Source organism: Perca fluviatilis, chromosome 22 (genome assembly GCF_010015445.1).
Source record: "Perca fluviatilis chromosome 22, GENO_Pfluv_1.0, whole genome shotgun sequence".
Classification (NCBI taxonomy): Eukaryota; Metazoa; Chordata; class Actinopteri; order Perciformes; family Percidae; genus Perca; species Perca fluviatilis.
The window spans coordinates 2531241-2553750 of NC_053133.1; the positions used below are offsets into that span (position 1 = coordinate 2531241).

Below are 22510 nucleotides of genomic sequence, written 5' to 3' on the forward strand. Positions count from 1 at the left end.
GATTTCATATGTGATTACTGTGCTCTCTCTGCTTTCTCCCATCTCCATTTGCTTTCATTGTACTATATTAATTATAGTTTTGTTCCTCAACAGTCCCTCTCAAATATCTCCTTGACCATACTGGGTCATGATCCTCTTTCTCTGAAATAGTATTGGAATTGGGCTTTTTTTACCACACTGTCTCACTGCATTAAAGCTTTAGTGCAGGGGTGTCAAACTCAATTTCACTAACACACTGGAAATGACGATCACAATAAGGGCCAGACATGTTGAGTTTATTGACATGAAAAAAGTCAATTAACTTTGTATTATTGCATGTCTCATATAGCTTTCTCCCATACAATTTGGTCGACATAAAACCCTAAAAAAGTCAGCAAAAAAGTTTCTTAGCCATCGTAGAATTTCGCAAGTCATGAAAAACAAAGATTACATTTTTAAAAGCAGCTACCACCCAGCCGACTCACCACAACCTTTTTCACAGCCTGAATATGAAAAAACTCCCTGCTTCTGTAGGGAATTCTGAGTCTCAAAGTCAGCAAATTTGTCAAATTCTGCACAGCAGTGTCGCATAATTACAGTATGAAAAACAGTTTCCTGATTTTTTTTGGTGTGGTGCACAACTAGTCAGGCCAAAACTGAATGAACCTCTTGAAAACATGTTTGAGTCACTGGCTGTTCCGCAGCTACTAATTACTCTGTTTCTGTCTCTATTGTAGAAAATTTGTGGTCAGAGTATGGCCCTCTGGGTATGTTGGTAGAAAACAAGAAGCTGCCATCTCTTGGGGAAGTAGACTCTGCCCAGGACATCTACATGCCCTATGTGGTCAATGACATCACCACCTTCTTCACACTGCTAGTCGGCATCTACTTCCCGTCGGTCACTGGTGAGACTATGACACACACACAGTATGGTAGAGAACCACAGAATAGAGCTGTGTTTTGTTAAGATTCCATGTTTGATCTTCTGTTGTGACTCCACCCCCCTTCCAGGTATCATGGCTGGTTCAAACCGGTCAGGTGATTTGCGGGATGCCCAGAAGTCTATCCCCATTGGGACCATCCTGGCTATCGCTACCACCTCCTTCATCTGTATCCTTAACCCTCATGTTGTCCTCGGATTTTCAGATTTCAGAAATATGAAACAGAAATATGGGTTTCTTTTTAACCAAATTACCCCAAAAATAACATGGATAGTTCCCTACAATGTCCCCTTCAGTACAAGTACAATTCATGATCACTATTTTCATGAATGAATATTGAGTGTTTTATTCAATTTCATAGCATGTTTAATGTTTAAAGCAAAAAAATTTGAAATGGTTTCAAAACAGTATCCTGAAACTAAACTTTGACATACACAAGTGTCTGATTATCAACGCTCTAATATGAGTCAAATAATTCATAATATCTGCTTTTTTAACTAAAAAATCAGGTATAATTTCATTTAAGGTTATTTCATATGAGGTTTATTGACCATGAATTCCCAAAAAATAAGTGTAAAACTAGTGGTAATAGGTTGGTGTTAGTGGCTTATATACTGGTGTAAGCAACAAAAACATTGAAAAAAAGCGTCAACAAAAAGTATTGATTTTTCTATTTTGAACTGTGAGGACATGGTGAGGAAGACAACACAAGGGTTAAACCTTTTTGTGCCACTGATACCAGAACATCTTGTCACATGGCTAGTTCTAGCCATGTGACAAGATGTTTGAGCTTAATCAGCTGGGCCTTCAGGTGCCTAGTACAGGGGTCTTCAACGTTTTTTTAAGCCAAGGACCCCTTAACTAAGACAGATGCAACAGGGACCCCCTACTACATATATTGTATAAAATTAAGTTGCATATTAAACTGGGCCTACAATAACGTGTAGGGCGGCCTAAAGCCTTTATACATATAATTGTTGGCATGATTTTATGAATAATATTTTAATGTTAAACATACATATGGCACAGTGAATCCTTAGGATGAACTGTATCTGTGGATGGCTACCTTAGTGACTACCTTACCTATGGGCCAATAAGACTTAACATCACGTTAAGACATGTTAAGACCTTTTAAATTTAGAAAAGACTTTAAAAAAATAATAATTTAGTGGCCCCCCCTGCAGTAACTCTGAGGACCACCTAGGGGTCCCGGACCCCCTGTTGAATATCTCTGGCCTAGTATATAGCTTCTAAATCACAACGAACGTTGCCAAATATGGATGGAAGATGATCTTTCAGTTGCCACAGTTGCTAGGTGTATAGGTTGTTGGCAGGAATGGAGCAATAATCCAAGCCTGCCAAAGGCCCGATACAACAGGGCAGGGACCACCAGTTAGATGTGGGTAGTGTGTGCTTTACAGCAACATGGAAAGGAGAAGACTTTGTCCAAGGATTCACTTTACCCTCCTGAACAGTGCTCTCCAGACGTCACCTGTGTGATTCTATTCGGTGGCTGCATTGAGGGAGTTCTGCTACGAGACAAGTAAGATGTCAACAAAGAGCACATACTGTAAAATACCATACACATGGACATGTTTTTATAAAAGACGTTTTTATAAAAGGAATTGAAGGAAAAACAGTACACATTTTGTTAAAAAAGGAGAGTTCTCTGCGCTTCTGCAGACCACAACAATCTGGTGCAACCAAGGCAGGACAAAACAGTATAAAATAACAAAAAATTGCCGGTGCAACACAGATGTCTTCTTACTTAATAGTTTTATTTCTTAAGGTGCATAACAGTGACTAACGTTTCAATGTAAGGTTACATCTTCATCAGAGTCCTTGAGAGTACACATTTTGTATTATTAAGGGTTTTGGATAACCCTTTACTTGAAAGTATCTACATAAGAGTGACATGACACTGTCACGACGCATGACACTGTTATGACACATGAACCCTAACCATAGCTTGTCATGACAAAAACCGAATGACACTTACTAAAAGAAGCGTTATGTCATAAACGTTTATGACTCGTTTATAACGCTTATGACACGTTCATGACAGTGTCATGTCACTCTTATGTAGATACCTCCAAGTAAAGTGTAACCGGGTTTTGTTCCCCCTCTTCTCTTTTAGTATTACCCTCTGAGGCTCACAAGAGGCTCAAATTTGGTGTTTGTTATTCGAATAGTCAAATATACGATGCTTTGGTTGAAAGAGCCTGATTCATCTGCCAGCCTCACAGTCGAATCTTCTTTCAGGCTTTTTTGTAGCTGGATATCATCTGTTGCGTCTAAATATGAATGTTGATAGCGTTAGTGATAGTGAGATGTTTGCTACAGCTGCGTTACTAGTAGAGGAATTTTATTTCTCTGATTCACTGCCTTGTTTTAACAACGCTCGCTCTCTTCAGTCACTCTCTGTGCCGCTGGACCATATACCTATATACCTCCAAGCCGGTTCTGGCCGCTGCAACTTATCCCTGCATTGTTCCAAAACGGTTTTGTCCAGCCGCAAATCTTTGAAGTTAGTAAATAAATCCAACCGCCCAATGACAGAACTATGAAGTTAATTAAAATGAACTATTTGAAATTCTGTTAACATGCTACATGATGCCCGTGTATATTGCCATGTGCATGAAACCGACTGTGAAAAAATCTGTCAGTCTGCCTGCCTGCCTCCCTGCCTGTCTTTCTGTCTGCCTGTCTGTCTGTCTGTCTGTCTGTCTGTCTGTCTGTCTGTCTTCTATCTATGCGATATTATTAAAAGCATATGGTGAAATAAATGTATATGATTGTTTTTGCATTGCAGATTTGGTGACGCAGTGAAAGGGAACCTTGTTATAGGCACACTATCATGGCCCTCACCCTGGGTTATTGTGATTGGCTCGTTCTTCTCCTGTTGTGGCGCGGGGCTACAGAGTTTGACTGGCGCCCCGCGCCTGCTGCAGGCCATCGCACGAGATGGCATCGTGCCTTTCCTGCAGGTTAGATACACACACAGTCAACACAAATACAGTCAAAGCAGTCTTCATCCTCACCTGCTTAGCTTCTAACTTTCATACTTGACTGTGTGTGTTAGGTGTTTGGTCATGGGAAAGCTAATGGAGAACCTACCTGGGCTCTGCTGTTGACTGGTGGGATCTGTGAGATCGGTATCCTCATCGCTTCCCTGGACGCCGTGGCTCCCATTCTCTCCATGTCAGTATCTGTTTGCGTAGTAATATTACGTGCTCTCTTTCCATAAAATCGGATCACCAGATAAAGTCCATGATCCCTCAAGTATTTGACTCCTTAAAGCCACTTAAGGTCAGTCATAAAGTGGAGATTTAGATAACAAGTGAGTAGTATTTTTCTTTCTTCCACAGGTTTTTCCTCATGTGCTACTTGTTTGTCAACCTGGCCTGTGCAGTTCAGACCCTGCTACGGACGCCGAACTGGAGACCACGCTTTAAATACTACCACTGGTGGGTGATGAATTATTCAGTCTATATATATATATATATATATTTATATATATATATATATATATATATAAAATATATAAAATATATTAAAAAAAATATATATATATATATATATATATATATATATTTTTTTTTATATATACTTTATTAGTTAAATTTTCTCATAACAGTCACACAATTACCTAGTCAAATCAGAAACTGAAAAAAGAGAAGAAATAAAAAGAAAAAAAGCAACACACAGGTGGAGGGCTGCCAGAGTATCAGTGCAAGATCAAAATTTGCTCAGATTAAGGTAGTAATGCAGCAGCAAACACACAAATCAGGCATTTAGGTCTCATCAAAAGAATTCTCTGCAGTTCACACTTTACTTACTTACAGTGAAAGAAGGGGATGTTGAAAGTCTCTAAACGTTCATCTGAGGGTCTTAAAACACTGCAGTTTTACCAATTTGTCAGGCTTATTTAACCTGTCAGGGACCTACTGTCGAGATGACTGCGGCTTTCCTTATGAAGATTTTAAGACACATGCCAATAATCACACATAAACACAACCACTGACCCACATCTTTAGTGTGGTTTGTGTGATGATAGCCTTTACTGAGATCAGTTCCACGAAAAAGGTTGAGCACAATACAGAGCAGCACTAGCTGTCCAATCTGAACTGGTTTCTTTCATTAGGACATTCCCATGAATATGCAAAAAAAACTGAAACAGTTCTGTAAATGGCTGGGTATATAGTTAATAGACTGGAATTGTAAAGTGTGTGTTTTCTCCTACAGGGCTCTGTCCTTCCTGGGAATGAGCTTGTGTCTTGCTCTCATGTTCATCTGTTCCTGGTATTATGCTATTGTGGCCATGGCGATCGCTACGTGCATCTACAAATACATTGAATACAGAGGGTAAGATTTATTTAGTTTGCAGTCATTTCTTTCTAGTCAGTTCAGTAGTCTCGCATTGCCAGGCCTTCCTCCACAGCACTGTGGAGGAAGGCCTGGCTAGTCCACACAGCATTCCGGGATGGGAGAAAAACGTGCTCTGGTTTATTGGCATTTCTTTAAACCAATCACAACAGTCTTGGGCGGCGCTAAGCAGCGCAATAACGGTGCCTCTGCAAAATAGCCTCGGGATGGACCTTGTTTTGGTGGAACATGTGTACGTTCAAAAGTTGTTTTAGTCGTGCAATAGAAAACTCCGATTGGACAGATAGTCTAGCTAGCTGTCTGGATTTACCCTGCAGAGATCTGAGGAGCAGTTAACCATAGTCCTCACAAATCCACCGGAGGTTAGAACGCCAACACAAAGGAAGAGGAAGGGGACAGTCACCCGGCTGTAAAGAGGGACATCCAGCGGATCTTCCGGCGGCACCAGAACAATCCCGTAAATGAAATGTCGTCGAGACTAGGCGTGCACTAAATCCTTTACAAGGAAAGTTCATATATGACAGAAGTTAGACTGTGCTTACAGAAAATAAACGGAATCAAAGTGGAATAAAGGTAAATGTATCAAACTGATACATTATATATAGAATATAAAATCCTTTAAGGTACTATGTGATCAGACATCTTGACATTTATGGCTACTGTCGCGGGTAAATTCCCTTCATAAGCGAGCATACATTTTAGGATCCTTCACCTGATTCTAAAATGAGCTATGTGTTGTACAGTTTTTCTCAGCCAGTGAGGACAGTGTGTTCCTTCAGAATAAGACGTTGAAAGCTGAAAATGTAGCAGTGAGATTAAGGCCGGCTAGAAAGGTACTTGTAGGAAGATGCTTTTTGTCCTGATATATGTTGAAACACAAACTGTTCTCACAGATCTAAAGGAACTAGACTTAACCAGCAAAAACACATTTAAACCACACCGGTGCGAAAACATTGTCAGACTTTGTAAGAAATCGCACGCTGGCTTTAGTTTTTTATCATACTGTGTGTTCTCATCTTTTTTGCTTATTGGTGATGTTGATAATTCATGGTCAATCATTTGTTGGCTTTAGGGCAGAGAAGGAGTGGGGAGATGGCATCCGGGGCCTGTCTCTCAATGCTGCACGTTATGCCCTCATTCGCCTTGAGGAGGCTCCACCACACACTAAGAACTGGAGGTACTGTCTGTCTGTCTGTGTGTGTGTGTGTGTGTGTGTGTGTGTGTGTGTGTGTGTGTGTGTGTGTGTGTGTGTGTGTGTGTGTGTGTGTGTGTGTGTGTGTGTGTGTGTTGACATAGTGCCACCTGTCACTGTTGCGGTGGACAAAAGAGAGACAGGAATAGACCCGGAGGGTGACTTTGATTAATCTCTTGGTCCTCTACCTAATCTTACATAAGAGGTTGATGAGCCTTTATACTGTACAGAGGCCCGCACCGGCTGACCTTGTAGACTGCCTGTCCAAAAACCAAACTGTAATTTACTCTCTTGGCATATTCAGTGTGGATACTGGATGTTGTACAGATGGTTCTCATTGAAGGCAACTTTTTTCTGCCCCTCTTCTATTTGTATGTATTGGAGCATTGTAAGGTCCCTATTCAACAGATATTTTTACTAGAGTAAAAGTACTAATTCCACACTGTAAAAATATGGTGTTACAATTATAAGTCCTGCATTGAAAATGTTAGTGTTAATGTGAGTATCCTCAGGAAAAAAAAAATTACTGGATGCAGAACTCTCCTCCCATTGTAGTGTGTGTAAAGGATCCAACCAGTTGTGTGTTTAATGGTCTCATCATCTCAGCTGGACTTGTAGGCCGTTATATTGTCGGCTAGTTTACTTTAGAATCAAACATCAGATTTTATAAACTACATGTGGTTAGTGTGCAGTAATCTTAATGTGTAAAGTAACTAGTAACTAAAGCTGTAACAGATGAATGTAGTGGAGTAAAAAGTACAATATTTCTCTCTGAAATGTAGCGAAGTAGAAGTAGTTGCATTAAAAGTACCTCAACATTTGTACTTAAGTACATTACTGGAGTAAATGTACTTAGTTACATTCCACCACTGCTATTCAACTCCAATTAAGGTCTCCCTGCATAGCTGGGTGAGAACCATTACTACTGTAATAATGTTGCCACACCTTCTCTAAAGAAATAATGGGCTTTTATTTTTTACAGTGGTGTTACTTTACAAGGTAGTTGTATTAAATTATGACAGGCATTGAAAATGTGTGACGACAAAGTAGTACATTTGTTTTGATTTGTTCACATAAAAAAAATATGTGTTGCTGTTCATGAACCTTCTGAGATGTAAGGATCGAGCAATCGCTCCTGTCCCTCACCACCTGCCCCCTCCTTTTTCTCTTATTTTATCCAGGCCTCAGTTGCTGGTGCTCCTGAATGTTGACTCAGATCAAGGAGTCAAACACCCCCGCCTGCTGTCCCTCACCACTCAGCTGAAGGCGGGGAAAGGCCTCACGATAGCAGGGAATGTTTTAGAGGGAACCTATCTCACCAGAGATGCCGAGGCCAAGAAGGCTGAGCAGGTATATTGGAAAAGCATACACCAGCATGCAGCGTATGCGTGCAGCGTATTTTAGTGCACAAGCACACATGCGAAATGCAAATGCAGGCACAAGGATATTATCATTTATGTTGATGTTGCCTTTGCCCACAACTGTGCACTCCACATACAACTCTGTTCTACCAAAAATGGGATTTCAGGTTTCACAGTTGCTGATAAAACACTAATTGTGTTTTATCCTACTTCATTTATTATCTGTCCATCCTTTGCTAAGCATTACAGTCAAATCAACAGAATGGTATATTTCTTTTTCGGCAGTGTTGCAAATGAGCCACACAAGCAAATCTGTTGTGTCAGGATTTACAGAATTAGGAAACATTTTTACACCCGAACTGCAGATGAACTCTGCCATCTACTGGCCAAATATAGTAGGTCGTGTGATTCTTTTCTCTTTTTGCAACCTGATTTGACTGTGTCCTCAGAGGCATTTTTAATCAGTGGATTACTCTTTCTGCAAAAGCAATCGTGCAGAAGCTGAATTCCACATTACACAAACGGCTGTAATATGATCATTGTTGAGACCCACCATTGTGAATTGTCATGGAAGGATACTAATGAGAGTGTGGAAGTTTAATTTGGAGTTAGTGGTCGTAATTAAACAGGGAATATTTTGCCATTGAGTAGCCTTGGCATCTTATTTTTTTTTTAATACGTGTTTTTCTCAATCAGTCAGTGCTGTATCAATAATGTATGCTGTAGCTGCTGATCTCCAACAGTGAATCTTAGCACAACAGAAGCAAAGTGCAATAAATACACCAGCACTTTTTGCACTTTGCACTTTAATTATTACAGTCACTTATTAAGATGTCGTATTGTTTGTACAGTCATATGTGTCCTTCCTTTATGTCCTAAGACGCTTTGTTGATCTTATGTTTAGGTTTTTATGTTGACATAAGAATGTTTTTTCCAGGGGAAATTTATCTTGGCCACAGTGCTAAAATATGTTGCTTCACAACACATTTTACCACTGTGTCCAAGATAAATTTCCCCTCAGGGACAATAAAGTTTATTCTATCCATCAATCAATTATCAATTTCTATGTCCTTCATACTTCATGTTTGTTTGTCATTTTGTCTTTCTCTGTCCAGAACATCAAGTCTGCCATGTCAGCAGAGCGAACAAAGGGTTTCTGCCATGTCGTGGTGTCTTCGAACCTCAGAGATGGTGTCTCCCACCTCATCCAGTCTGCGGGGCTGGGAGGCATGAAGCACAACACAGTCCTAATGGCCTGGCCTGGGAACTGGAGGCAGTCCAATGACCAGCAGTCGTGGAAGAACTTTATAGGTACAGAGCGGTAGACACTCCAAATAAATTGAAGTACATATGTAGGTATAGAAATGCATAATCAGACGAATATTGTAATTACAGAAAATGACATCTGAATTGATTTTTTTTTTAAATGCATAGAAAGTAATGATAATACAGCTTAATATTGCATATTTTCACAGCTGCGTATGCAATCTTTCTATTGAGATGGCAATAACATCATGTCTCATAGACCACACATACTGATTGATTAGTTTTGCTTTGCCAGACCTTCCTCCACAGCGCTGCGGAGGAAGGTCTGGCTAGTCCACACAGCATTATGGGATGGGAGAAAAATGTGATCTGGTTTATTGGCATTTCTTTAAACCAATCACAATCGTCTTGGGCGGATCAAAGGTGCCTCTGCAAAATAGCCTCAGGAAGTTACTTGTTTTGGTGGAACGTGTGTACGTTCAAAAGTAGTTTTAGTTTTGCAACAGAAAACTCAGATTGGACAGATAGTCTAGCTAGCTGTCTGGATTTACCCTGCAGAGATCTGAGGAGCAGTTAACTATAGTCCTCACAAATCCACCAGAGTTTAGAATTCCAACACAAAGGAAGCAGAAGGTGAGGGACATCAGGCCTAAAATGAGGGACATCCAGCAGAACCTCCGGTGGCACCTGAGCAATCCCGTAAATAAACTGTCGCTGATATAGACTACTGATTGATAGGCCATGTCTCTGATAGACACACTCAATAATATAAAAAAAGAGAAAAAATTCATGTATATGTGCTATATATCAGAGGTCGCACGCCTCTGGAGCAACTATGGGTTAAGTGTCTTGCTCAGGGACACATTGGTTGATGTATCACAATGGGAATTGAACCCAGATCTCCCACACCAAGGTATGTGTCATATTCATTGCACCATCACCAATATATACAATTCTCTAATAATTTTGCCTTATATTGTGGTAGGAGAAGACATATTTAGCTGCTACCCATGCCATGCTTTTAACTTCCCCTAATAAAAAAGGAAGCTTGTTTGTCATCAATGAGGTAGTGAAGCCTGGTATGCATTTTTCAAATTTCTTTGATTTATTTTTTTGGGGCATTTTATTTATATAGGACAGCTGAAGACATGAAAGGGGAGAGAGAGGGAGAATGACATGCAGCAAAGGGCCTCAGGTCGAACCCGCGACCACTGCATCGAGGAGTAAACCTCTATATATGGGCGCGCACTACCAACTGAGCTATCCGGGTTCCCAGTTTTAATATTTTGGGAAATATTTGTTTCTTAAGTCTTCATATTTGGGAAAAATACATAAGAAATGCAATTCTGTTCCGATGTCCTGGTGGCAATGTGTAGTGTACAGACACGTTCCTCTCTTTTCAATTTTCTCTCTCTCTTTCTCTCTCTCTCTCTCTCTCTCTCTCTGTCTCTCTCTCTCCCCTTCTATTCATCCAGAGACGGTGCGAGAGACCACAGCAACCCATCATGCCTTGCTTGTGGCCAAGAATGTGGACAGTTTCCCCACCAACCAAGAGCGCTTAGCGGAGGGCACCATCGACGTGTGGTGGGTGGTTCACGATGGAGGCATGCTGATGCTGCTGCCCTTCCTGCTGCGACAGCACAAGGTTGGTGTGTCTTAGGTTGTGTTTATCTGAGATTTAACCCCTACAAATACTTTTTACACATTTTTCATTCCTGTTTTCATGTCCATGCCCAGAATTCTCCTTTCAAACTCACCTATCTATCTGTCTATCCTAGAATTCTCCATCTACAACTGACTGACTGACGGTCTTGTTTTCTGTCTTTCCGTCCTCCAGGTGTGGAGGAAGTGTAAGATGCGTATCTTCACCGTGGCCCAGATGGATGACAACAGCATCCAAATGAAGAAAGATCTCCAGGTGTTCCTTTACCACCTGCGACTGGATGCAGAAGTGGAAGTGGTGGAGATGGTGAGACTTTGTTTGATAAAATTAGCTCTGCATTAGATCCTGTAATGGTAATGATGCATCCCTACATTGGAATCAGGCTCATAGTCCTCTAATACAGTGGCTTTATATGTTATGACACAAATCTATATCAAGAAGGTGTTTCTCTATCAGCTGCATTCAGTTTGCCAATATGCTACTCTGACTTCATGCTACATAACTGTAGCGTGAACTCTAATGTTGCATTGCCAGACCTATCTCCACAGCGCTGTAGAGTAAGGTCTGGCTACACCACACATACTTTCTGGAATAGGAGAAAAAAACGCTCTGGGTTGTTTGCATTTCTTTAAATCACTCAGAATGGTCTTGGGCAGCGCTAAGCTCCGGACACAGCGACGGCGGCGCTGCAAAATAGAAGGAACTTGTTTTGGTGGAACATTTGCACCCGCAAAATTGCCACATACAATATTAAATGAAGTTAACTGTTGACACAATACAGTACCGTGAGCTAGGGGTGGGGGAAAAAATTGATACAGCATAGTATCGCGATATTTTCCGTGGCAATACTGTATCAATACACAGACGGCAAGTATCAATCTATTATTATATATGTGTTGGTCAGTTTGTCTGCTTGACGACAATCCCATTTTGCAGCAATACAATTGAAGTGAGATGAACAAACAGAGAAATGTATCTTTTTAGATAAAACAGATGTTGACAAAGTTTCCTTTTGGGGACATCATTTGAAATTGGGAAAAAAGGTAATACATTGCAATATATCGCAGAATATTGCAATATGTTAAAATCGCAATAATATTGTATCGTGACATATGTATCGGGATGATTTCGTATCGTGAGACCTCTGATGATTCCCACCCCTACCGTGAGCTATTTACATTAGCTGGATACATAGTTAAATCATTCACCGGAAGAACCAAGCAGGCCTTCCTTGTTGCAACATACAAATTTGCGGTGCGTGGCTCACACGCCCAATTTTAGTCAATTATCCTGGAAATGTAATTCCGTTGATCAGACTACATGAACTGTAGCATGAAGTAGGTAATTTGTCAGTTTCAGTACGAGAGGACCTGAGTGTGTCACATAGCACTGAACACTGCCAGAACCAGTTAAACATCACCTATTTTGTACTCTTAAAGGGCCGGGAAGTTCCATCCATGATTGTTATATGTCCATGTATTGTATAAATTAACAATATTTCTTTTACAGTTATTATTTATGTTGTCATCTCTTTGTTTGCAAGAAATCTATGATTTGGATACAATCTAGAAGTACTGTAAGACAACCCTGTACCAAGGATCAGTAAATAGATGTTATTAATTCCAGACCTGTGACTTTATTCTTTAGTTTGGATACCAAACAGTAAGAGAAACCTGAAAGAGAAAACAACAGTAACAAGCTCTTGTGAGGAGTTGGCGTTGACATTGGAGAACTGTTCAGCATCAGCAGAGTTTTTGCACCAGGAAGTTTGCTGTTGCTCCAAATTGTATTGACAACTTTCTGTCCTCTCCTGTGCAGCATGATAACGACATCTCAGCCTTCACCTATGAGAAGACACTGGTGATGGAGCAGAGGTCTCAGATGCTGAAACAGATGCAACTTTCCAGGACCGAGAGGGAGAGAGAGGTAATGTTGCTCTACCTGAACACAACCCGGCACTCACAGTCACTTTGTCTCCGTAGTTTCATTCTAATTCAACACAAGCGATTGCAGGATTTTTATTGTGTGTCTTAGATACTAATACGATTAGCTCATAAACATCTTCAAGAAGATGGCATTGATTGTTACTGAGTGCTGTTTGCAATTTGCTCCCTGTTAAGCTTGATTTTTATGGTTCTGCGCAGAGTTTACACCGTAGCCTACGTAAGTGGCCTGAGGTTTATACTTACGCGCTGGCGTCTGCGTCGTTCTAGCGTATCTAGCGGGAATAGCAGAGCCGGCATGTGTGTATGCGTGGGGAATGTGTGGTAGAGCGAGTGAAAGAGTGATAGGGATTAGCCTCGAAACGCATACCAACTTTGGAGGCATAGTCGGTACCACGGTCGGAAATTTGTAGCAGGAAAAGTTAACCCTCTCCTTGATTTCATGTTGTTTACTGAGAAGGACAACCTGCATATGAGTAAAAGGAAATGCAACGCTACCAAGCCACGGCCGAGCGGATCCAATCACAGTTGTTGCGTTCTGCTACAACTGCTACAATGACGCCGTAGGGTCCGTATGTACGGGTACCTACGATGTAGGTTTAACGCAGAACCATAAATTAGGCTTAGGGTTAGTGTTAACAGCATAAACATCTACTGTAAGTAGCTTTAATATCATATAGGTCCGATTATACAGTGTGTAAAACGAGCTCTTTCTTTCTATAAATAACACAGTTAAATCCAAACAGTATTTTAGTAAATCTGGCCTACCGCTACGTTACATGACAATTGGCTCCTCTCCTTGTTCATCTGCCATTGCCTGTCTGGGCCACGCCACGCCGCTCAGATTCAGAGTATCACTGACGAATCGCGTAGCTCAATCCGGAGGAAGAACCAGGGCGCTGCCCCGAGCACGAACCTCAGCACGCAGTCCTCAACGGTGGAGGACATTCACGAGGACGAGGTAGCCAATGTTGTCAACCCCACTGTCCCTCCCTGTTAGACACCCAAAGCTGTCTTCACAAAGCTGGATCTCTGGCTACAGTTTTTGCTTGGCCTTTGACAGTTTTAATGACTTTTCTCATCATCATGGTTTAAAATCTGGACTAAGAATATAAACTTGTACGACCATATTTAGCACATGTCAAAAATAGATGTGCAAGTGGTCAGTCATACATAAAGTAGATCACACACTCTGGTGTGGGCATCAGACTGTGATGTATACAGTATAATTAACCCACAGAGGGTAAAGGAAGGATGGAGGAGTAGGAGTCCTGCTATGGTTAAAAATGTATTTGTATTTTAATTTTACACTTTATGACATTTTTACTCAATTTGATTTCGTCCTCCAAACTATTCCATGAGTACAGATAGCATCCATCTTGTACATCTGACAATTAAAAAACCACAAGTTCAGACTGGCTCGACAGCAGTCCTACTTACTGTGTAGTCACTAAGAGCTGCTTTGTGAACACCAGCCCATTGCACCTTGAAACTGCAGCCTGACCTCCCATCACCTCCATAATCCCACCACATCCCCACATGAGAGGAAGGAGTGGACAGAATTGTCTCAAGTAGGCCTGTAACAATGATTACATAATTGTCAATTTTTTATTTACATAATTGCTGTTTCTTTGTTTAAAAGCAATGAATTGCTAACATTAGCGATGGTGCTAAGGTATGACCATAGACTGTTAATATAAATGGACAGAGCATGTGTGACGTCACCCGTTGGTTTGTGGAGATCTGCTATGAGTCGTCGAGTTTGCCGTTACGGGCGCAGCCATCCTGGTTGGGATGTGACGATTTTAGACGAGAGGGAGGAGTGAGGGAGGAGCCGTAGACTGTTGGGTGCTATCTGACTGTGACGTTAGCTGAGGGTTGGCAACACTTCTTACACTCTACGTTACATTACACAACTGCTGCTGAAAGCTAGCCTACATAATTCGAGGTAAGATTTAGCTTCGCTTAAAGTTCACGTGCCATGGATAAGCTTTGCTAAACCTCTGTCATGATTGACAGGCCGCAAACTGGTTATCACATCATAGCCACACCCTAAAACACCCCCTGTTTTATCGTTGATTTTAAAATCAACAAGACCATAATTCAAAAACTGAACATCATTCTGTGTTGCAGAAGACTTAAAACTAGCGATTAAGACCATAAACTCATTATTAAAATGTTTACTGAGGTAATAAATCAAGAGAGAAGTGGGTCACTTTCTCATAGACTTCTACAGAACCGAACTCCTTTTGCCACCGCACGTGTCTCCCCCTGCTGGTACAGATGATGTTAACCCCCGCGATAGTCATACCCTCATTAACTCTGTACATAAGCGTTAAATCCTGCTGAAGAAGCAGGTTTAATCCCCTGCTGGTACAGATAAACGGTTTAAAGTCTCCCTTACGATAGAATGCAGGTTTAAGGAGTCTCCCCCCTGCTGGTATTCAGATAGAATGCAGGTTTAAGGAGTCTCCCCCCTGCTGGAATTCAGATAGAATACAGTTTTAAGGCACTTCCACATTTACAGCACTTCGCCGAACCGGATGCTTTGTCCATTTATATTTACAGTCAATGGGGATTTTTTTTAGATATCCCAAATTGTAATTATATAAGTGATTATTAGTCAGACTATTTTTATTATTTCTTCAATTGTTAATTGTTGGCACGTTCATAGCAACAAAAATGACAATGGGGGTACAGTTAGAATTTTTTTTATGTATAAAGAGCCGTAGTTTAATTCATAGGCTGTGTATTTGTGTTATGACATTATTTGGGTCACATAACACTGATATAACCAAACGATGGATCCTGGAATTCATTTAAAACTTTTTTAAATTGTAATAAATAAAGAACTATTTTTAAATTTGACCGAAAGAGACAATTATATTGGTAATCACAACCATTTCTGAGACAATTAATTTCACAGCAAATTTTGGAATTGTTACAGCTCTAGCCACAGAAACCTGAAAATTGAGTCAAACGTTTGCATTTTTACTGCTGTTGATTGAGCATAACAGCCTGACAGGGCTGCGACCCAGGCTGCATATACTAACCGTTCTGACTTGACAATACTGTACTCTCTTTGTGCACTTTAGCTTAACCCCCTGTCATCTCCCACCCTCCTGCCACTCATACCTGTAACCCATGTCCATACTGTACAGTAACAGTCACAGCTGGCATAACGGGAAATGGTTTCTGTTCCAGAAACTACCAAATAGCCTCCCTTCTACATGTATTGAAGGACAATGAAGACATTGAAAACTGATTATTTGAATCAGTAAGCCCTATGTTTACATAGCCAGCCTGCTGTTTTCTGAGCACTGCCTATATTTTATGAAGATTTATTATGGCTTTATCAAATATGAACTGGTACCAAGGAGCACAGAGGCCATAATCCTTATCTTTTATGATGACAGATAATAATACCCATCATTTATTGTTATCCTTTGTCATTGGCTGTGGCTGTATAAATGTTGACATTGTACTCTGTAACACAGACACAGTAACAGAAGAGAAGAACGTTGTAACCAGTGTAATGAAACTAATTTATACGTTATATAATAATGATGTACAGTATGTTAATCCTAATCTGCCATGCTACTGCTGTGCTGTATTACCGCTGCACTATCCCTGTATTATAGGCTTCTTTATATTTGTTTAAATTTCATATTGTAAGCATGTGTAGTAATCTTTGGAAGTCCTGTATCCATTTTAAACACTTGGATAACATCATATTGTACCTTAGTGGTGGAATGTAACTAAGTACATTTACAAATGTTGAGGTACTTGTACTTTACTTGAGTCTTTTCTTTTCATAACACTTTCTACTTCTACTAGAAATATTGTATTTTTACTCCACTACATTCATATGTTACAGCTTTAGTTACTAGTTACTTTACACATAAAACACATTTAGTTTATAAAATACGATGTTATAAATTAAACAATATAATGGCCTACAAGTCCAACTGAAATACTTTTACTTAAGTAACATTTTCAATGCAGGACTTTTACTTGTAACAGAGTATTTTTGGTGCGGTATTAGTACTTTTACTTCTTAAGTAAAGGATCTGAATACTTCTTCCACCACTGCTGTACCTTCCCAGCCCGGATCATTCCCACTTCCACTGCTCTGTTCCTGTCAGTCACCATACGTACTGTGTTTCAACCCTTAGCTGGGGCCTCCAGTCTGCCCAGAGAAACTTTATCTTGTAATGTCCAATGTATATTTGTTCTTTTATGGTCCATGTGTGTTGTCATTGTTGTAACAGCTGAACAGGTTTGTATTATTCTCGTTATTCTCTAGCATGTTTCACCCAATGTGCATCAACTTGTCGAAGAAATGTTATTGGTTTTCCTTCCTCCTAGGTCCCGGTTTTCTTTCTCACTGGCCAATCTGTAACTTTTTTTGCACCATTTATTAACTTTTTTTTATTTCTTACTCCTATTTCTCTCAATTAAGTCCTTTGTGGTTCTGAGATTATCTTGGACTCCCTCTTGTTATCCTCATTATTTCATTCCTTAGAGTCCTGGCTATTGTTTTGTACGGAAGACGATTAGGGCCACATGTGAAAAAATGTATTTGAGTTTAGTCTCAGAATTCTGACTTTTTTTAAAGTCTTAACAAAAATTATTTGAAGTTTTAAAAAAAGAAGTCTCAGAATTCTGACTTTAAACTCAGAACTCAATAAATGTTTTCACATGTGGCCCTAATCCTCTTCCGTAGTTTTGTTACCACCTTTCCTTGTTTATAGCTTCCATTCTGTCGTCTCTCCCCTGAAATATCTCCTGGTTAATACTTGATTTCCTCATCCTTCTCTCTAGGCCCAGCTCATCCATGACAGAAACACAGCGTCTCACGCTGCCATAAATGACAAGGCCGACACTGGGCCCGATCGGGTTCACATGACCTGGACCAAGGACAAGCTCTTCACAGAGCGTAATCGTAACCGAGAGTACAATGCCAATGTGGCTGTACGCGACATGTTCAACATGAAACCGTAAGTATATTGTTTGTTTAAGCAACACTTAAAAGACAACCTCTGTACATTCATATCTTAGGGGGCTAAAAAGAAGGAAAAGTGAAAGTTTTGCCTCGAGGATCTGTAACTTTAAGGAGTGTCAAGTCAACTGTATATGCTTTTGAAAACTAATGTAAAGCTGGTGGTGAAAAGATGGTCTTATCGCGTGTGCCTTGTAAGAGACATTTGCACCATTTTGAATACCGTTTCACCAGTTTAAAATGTCAAGATATTTAGTATTTTTAAGTATTAAAAGGATGTTAAAGTATGGATGCTCGATTATGGAAAAAACAAATCCTAATCACGAATCATTTTGGTCAGTATTGAAATCACGATTATTTAACACGATTAGTAATTGCCTTTTGGAAAAATGTTGCAATTATTGAACTTAGGGAGCTTTCACACCTACTTCGTTTGGTCCAGACTTTCAGACTTTTCAGTTTGATCCAAATCAAAATTCCAAGTGTGAAAGCTCCCCCCGACCAAACGGCCAAAATTTGGTCCGATCAAAAGAGGTAGTCTCGGTCCGGATCAAGCTGAATCATGGAGCGGTTTGTTTCTAGTGTGAAAGCATTTTTTGGATGGTTCAGACTTTTGGACCGAAATCAGGAAGCTCTGGCAGACTATCATCGTGTTATAAGACCAGGGAGCGAAAAAACTTTTTGCAGGGTGGTAGGGGAAGACTCATGAATATTCATTAGGGAACTCAACCCTGAATGGCTACTACTCGTTGCCTGCTCTGGTTGGGTTGGTTAGGTTTAGGCAAGAGGAGGGTTGGGTTTAGGCAAGAGTGGGATCGGTTTAGTTAGGGTAAGAATGTCAGGGCGAGCCAATCCGGGATGAGTCTTACCAGATCAAATGTATACACTGTAACAAACACATGAACCTTGGCCCGGACCTTGGTACAGACTTTCAGGTGTGAAAGCCCCCTTAAAAAACAAGTGAAACAGTCAAACAAATCAACAGTGAAAACATCTTAAGCTCTGAAATTTCCATTAATACTTTTTTTTTTTCATTCAGAACACAAGACAAAATAAGAGTTTACTTGCAAAACTTGAAATAATTGTCTCTCTCTACTACTCGTGTTTTTTGTGATCGTTAGGAAATCGTACCCGCGAATAAAATATGATTAAATGCACAGTGCAGAGTACTGCCCTAATGTGCAGAGTAAACCACATCACATTAAGTACTGACAATGCTTCAGGATGGTGCCAAAGCTTCTGAGCCTGACTGGCTGAAATGGGACGACTCACTGCATGCCGTGTGCAATCAGGCTGCATTTGGCGTGGGTGTGTTTGTGTGTACACTTTCAGCCATTTCAGTCTTAGCGCATGGCCAGACCACATGCACACCTCTTTGCTGTTTAGACTAACACCTTCTCATCCCATACTGTCCATACTACCAATGTGTGGACTTCATCAGGTGTGTCCCAGTCCACTTATATTGGCTCCTAATGTTTGTAATTTAAATTAGCCATCGTAAACACATCGGAGAATCTCACAGGAGTATACAATAATTCCATATGTTGCTGTACGATTAATTGTCTCAGAAATTATTGCAATTAACAATATAATTGTCTCTTTTTTTTATTTATTACTTAAAGAATTAAGTTTTGAAGGAATCCCAGAAACATATTTTGGTTAAGTGACCCAGATAATGTAATAACACAAGTACCCAGCTTTAGAATCTTTATTATCATAAAACATTTTTTTTCTGACCAATAATTACTGATGTAATTACAATTTGGCACATCTAAACAAAACAGTCATACCCTTTAAACAAATAAACGGCGATTATGTAAAAAAGAAATTGACAATTAGACAATTATGTAATACTTGTTACACAGGACAGAAAGAAATGGAGGCTACTTTTTTTTAATAAAGCCTCACCACACACATCAAACGGTTCCATGTCACTTTTGGGGGGTTTCATGGCTCACCTTTTGTGTCATGACGAGCCGCTTGGGACAGGTGGAAGCATGTGGTGTGGTGGAGGGAGCTGGAGAGCTGATCTAGGAAGCATCTAAGCCTGTTTCTGTTGTTCTGTCCCATTTTCCTCCTTCTAGAGAGTGGGAGAGTCTGTAAGTCGCAGTTTTTGTTGTTTTTGCTCTAGGCCGTACTGTATGTGTGTACTGCTGCTGTGGTGACTGTAGCTTTGTTCAGTGTCCTCCAGCTCGTGCTCGCATTTCTGTTGTTGTTGTTGGTGTGTGTGTGTGTGTGTGTGTGTGTGTGTGTGTGTGTGTGTGTGTGTGTGTGTGTGTGTGTGTGTGTGTGTGTGTGTGTGTGCACGTCCTTGTTAGTGTGTCCTAATATGCATGGACTTCCTGTTCAACCAGTATGTTGGCGGAAAAGCCTTCATTGACTTAATTTGCATGTACTATTGAAGACATTGCTTGTATGCATGAGCAACTTTGTGCTTTCCAGTTACCTTTTTTAAAAGTGATGAGCAAATAAAAAAAAAAAAACATTTTTAATGTGGTGTTGACATGAAAATCTAAAATGTTTTTTTTCTCGTTCAGTAGCATGGAAAGCAGAATTTTGTGAATTAGTTTTTCTGCTTAATGTAAGTTGGCTTCTGGCAGTCGACGTCTTGTGCTTTTATCGCTTTTGATCTAACAATGTGAAGGGGACGATAAAGAGGCAACGTTTAAAGAGATAGGGGATGGGAGATGCTATTTTTGACAGTGGTAACTATTAATAAACAGGATTCAATTCATTTGAAAGACTACAGCATGTATAATTGACTATGACACACTCAGCAATAATAAACACCAAATGACTTTAGGGTGTGATACTGAGTGTCCCTTTTGTCTTAAAATGCTGCCTCTTTATTTGGAATTCAATACGCTTCAGTCTCCATGCTTTGTGTTCTCATTTGTGTCTTTGGCTAACATACAGAATGCTTTAACTAAAATGTGGTTATGTGTTATACTGGTGTTTTCTCTAGAAGTACACAGTGTGTTGGTGATGTTTGAATTCATAAGCAAGTCGGAAAAGCATTTAGTTAGATTAGTTTTTCCGTTATACAAAGACTCGCTGAGTTTTCCAGCTGCTTGGTAAATAAAGTTATTATTCATTTAAAGAGGAAGGCATAATCAAGTGCTGGCTCAAAGGTTTATGATTTTTAAAATATTGTTTTCCAGTGCGCAGCTCCTGTTTTTCCCAGGAAAGCTGCCGTATTGCCACAATAGGCTATTGTCACAGAAGACATTTTGACATGCCGCGGTAGGGAAGGCACAGCTGTAAATGATAACATGAATCATGGCTGAATTCCATTTAGCTGCTTCAGTTTCAGGGTCCTGGTATTTTTTCTTTTTTTATTTCACCTTTTTTTACATGCAAGTCATTAAGGACAGGTTCTTATTTACAATGGCAGCCTGACACTTAGGGGAAGGGAAGGAGGGCTAGGAAATAAAGGTCAAGCTCAATGTTTTTGACAGTTGTTTTTACACGTTTGTCACTTTTTGAGTAAGTTTTTGTCACTTTGTCCGACATTTGTCGCCTTTTTTTTTTTTAAATACATGCATACGTGTCGGGGACCTCCCTAGATAGTTGGAGATCTCAACTTGTCTTGTATTTCAAGATGTTTTTGGAGTCAGTAGAGACTGAAGATAGAGTGACTTTTGTTACTTTTCTATTGTGAACACACTATATACTCAAACCCTCCTTCTAATCAGTATGTAGTATGGAACTGAGAAAGCTATGGGACAAATAGGTATACCATGAAAAAGGCCTTTTGTAGTTTTATACGATGTCCGTGATTACCTGAATCAAAATCTTTACAAACCTTCAGTGCACAGAGAGAAATGTCTAGCACAGTGCAGCTCTAGTTTGTCATTTTGATGAACCCCTGAAGGCTATAGTACAGTAGTACACGTATCCCTAATGAAGTGTAGGGTGAAGTTTAGTCATTGAAGTGTTCTTCAGTGCTTTCCTTTCCCACTGTGACCTTCACATCAAAACTAGGAACCAGTCCAATGTTCGCCGGATGCACACAGCTGTCAAGATGAACGAGGTGGTGGTCAACAAGTCGCAGGGGGCTCACCTGGTTCTGCTCAACATGCCCGGACCACCAAGGAACAGAGGAGGAGACGAAAACTGTATCCTTTAGAGCAGCTATAATACATGCTTTTATAATAAAAACTGTATCAAATGGCAACGTGGCAATGTGAATTATCAACTAAATCTGCAGCTCCCCTCGGCTTTACAGAGCTTTATAGTGAGTTTCTGTCGGGCCCAAAATCTGTTCTTAAAGCCCACTGTACACTACCAGCTAGGCATGGGCCGGTATAAGATTCTGACGGTGTGATAACCTTCAGCAAAAATATCACGCTATGACGGTATTTCGGTATTGCAATTCCAGCTTTAAAACATATTTTTTTAAATGTCTGGGTAAAAAAAAGAACTCTTTTTTTTCCATTCAACACAATGTATTTTATTTTCAAACACAATGCACACTGGCAAAGAGACGGATTACTAAACTGCACTTTCTGTCCTTGACCACTCATAAAAAACAGCTCATACCTTATGAACAGTATGACTAATTTTAGTGGTTTTGAAACCCATGCATTTAGCAGCTAAAGAACCAGATATTTCCCCCTGACCAAAAACCGAGCTAAGAGAGAGTGACTATTACGTTCATCAGGTGGACACAAACACAACTCCAAGAGAAGGCTAATGTTGCTCTGTAACTGCTGGATGTTTAAATAAGTGTTTGCTATCAGGTATGCTATATTAACTTTAAAGTGACTATATGTAA

At 40.1% G+C, this 22510-nt stretch overlaps 1 protein-coding gene across 6 annotated transcripts in view; it reads left to right on the forward strand.

The window, feature by feature from the left end:
* The window catches only part of slc12a7b (solute carrier family 12 member 7b), a 99968-nt gene that overhangs the window by 72582 nt on the left and 4876 nt on the right, over positions 1–22510 (forward strand). For 3 of the 6 annotated variants that reach the window (XM_039789655.1, XM_039789658.1, XM_039789661.1), the window contains exons 9-25: positions 717–884; positions 991–1089; positions 2406–2463; positions 3733–3907; positions 4003–4121; positions 4289–4387; positions 5166–5285; positions 6379–6483; positions 7680–7848; positions 8975–9170; positions 10601–10770; positions 10963–11094; positions 12607–12714; positions 13576–13692; positions 17556–17731; positions 19818–19832; positions 21718–21851. In XM_039789655.1, the coding sequence (XP_039645589.1) occupies positions 717–884; positions 991–1089; positions 2406–2463; positions 3733–3907; positions 4003–4121; positions 4289–4387; positions 5166–5285; positions 6379–6483; positions 7680–7848; positions 8975–9170; positions 10601–10770; positions 10963–11094; positions 12607–12714; positions 13576–13692; positions 17556–17731; positions 19818–19832; positions 21718–21851 (2160 nt within the window). The remainder of the gene's footprint in view (positions 1–716; positions 885–990; positions 1090–2405; positions 2464–3732; positions 3908–4002; positions 4122–4288; positions 4388–5165; positions 5286–6378; positions 6484–7679; positions 7849–8974; positions 9171–10600; positions 10771–10962; positions 11095–12606; positions 12715–13575; positions 13693–17555; positions 17732–19817; positions 19833–21717; positions 21852–22510) is intronic. The other 3 variants (XM_039789657.1, XM_039789659.1, XM_039789660.1) reach the window with 3 other exon arrangements.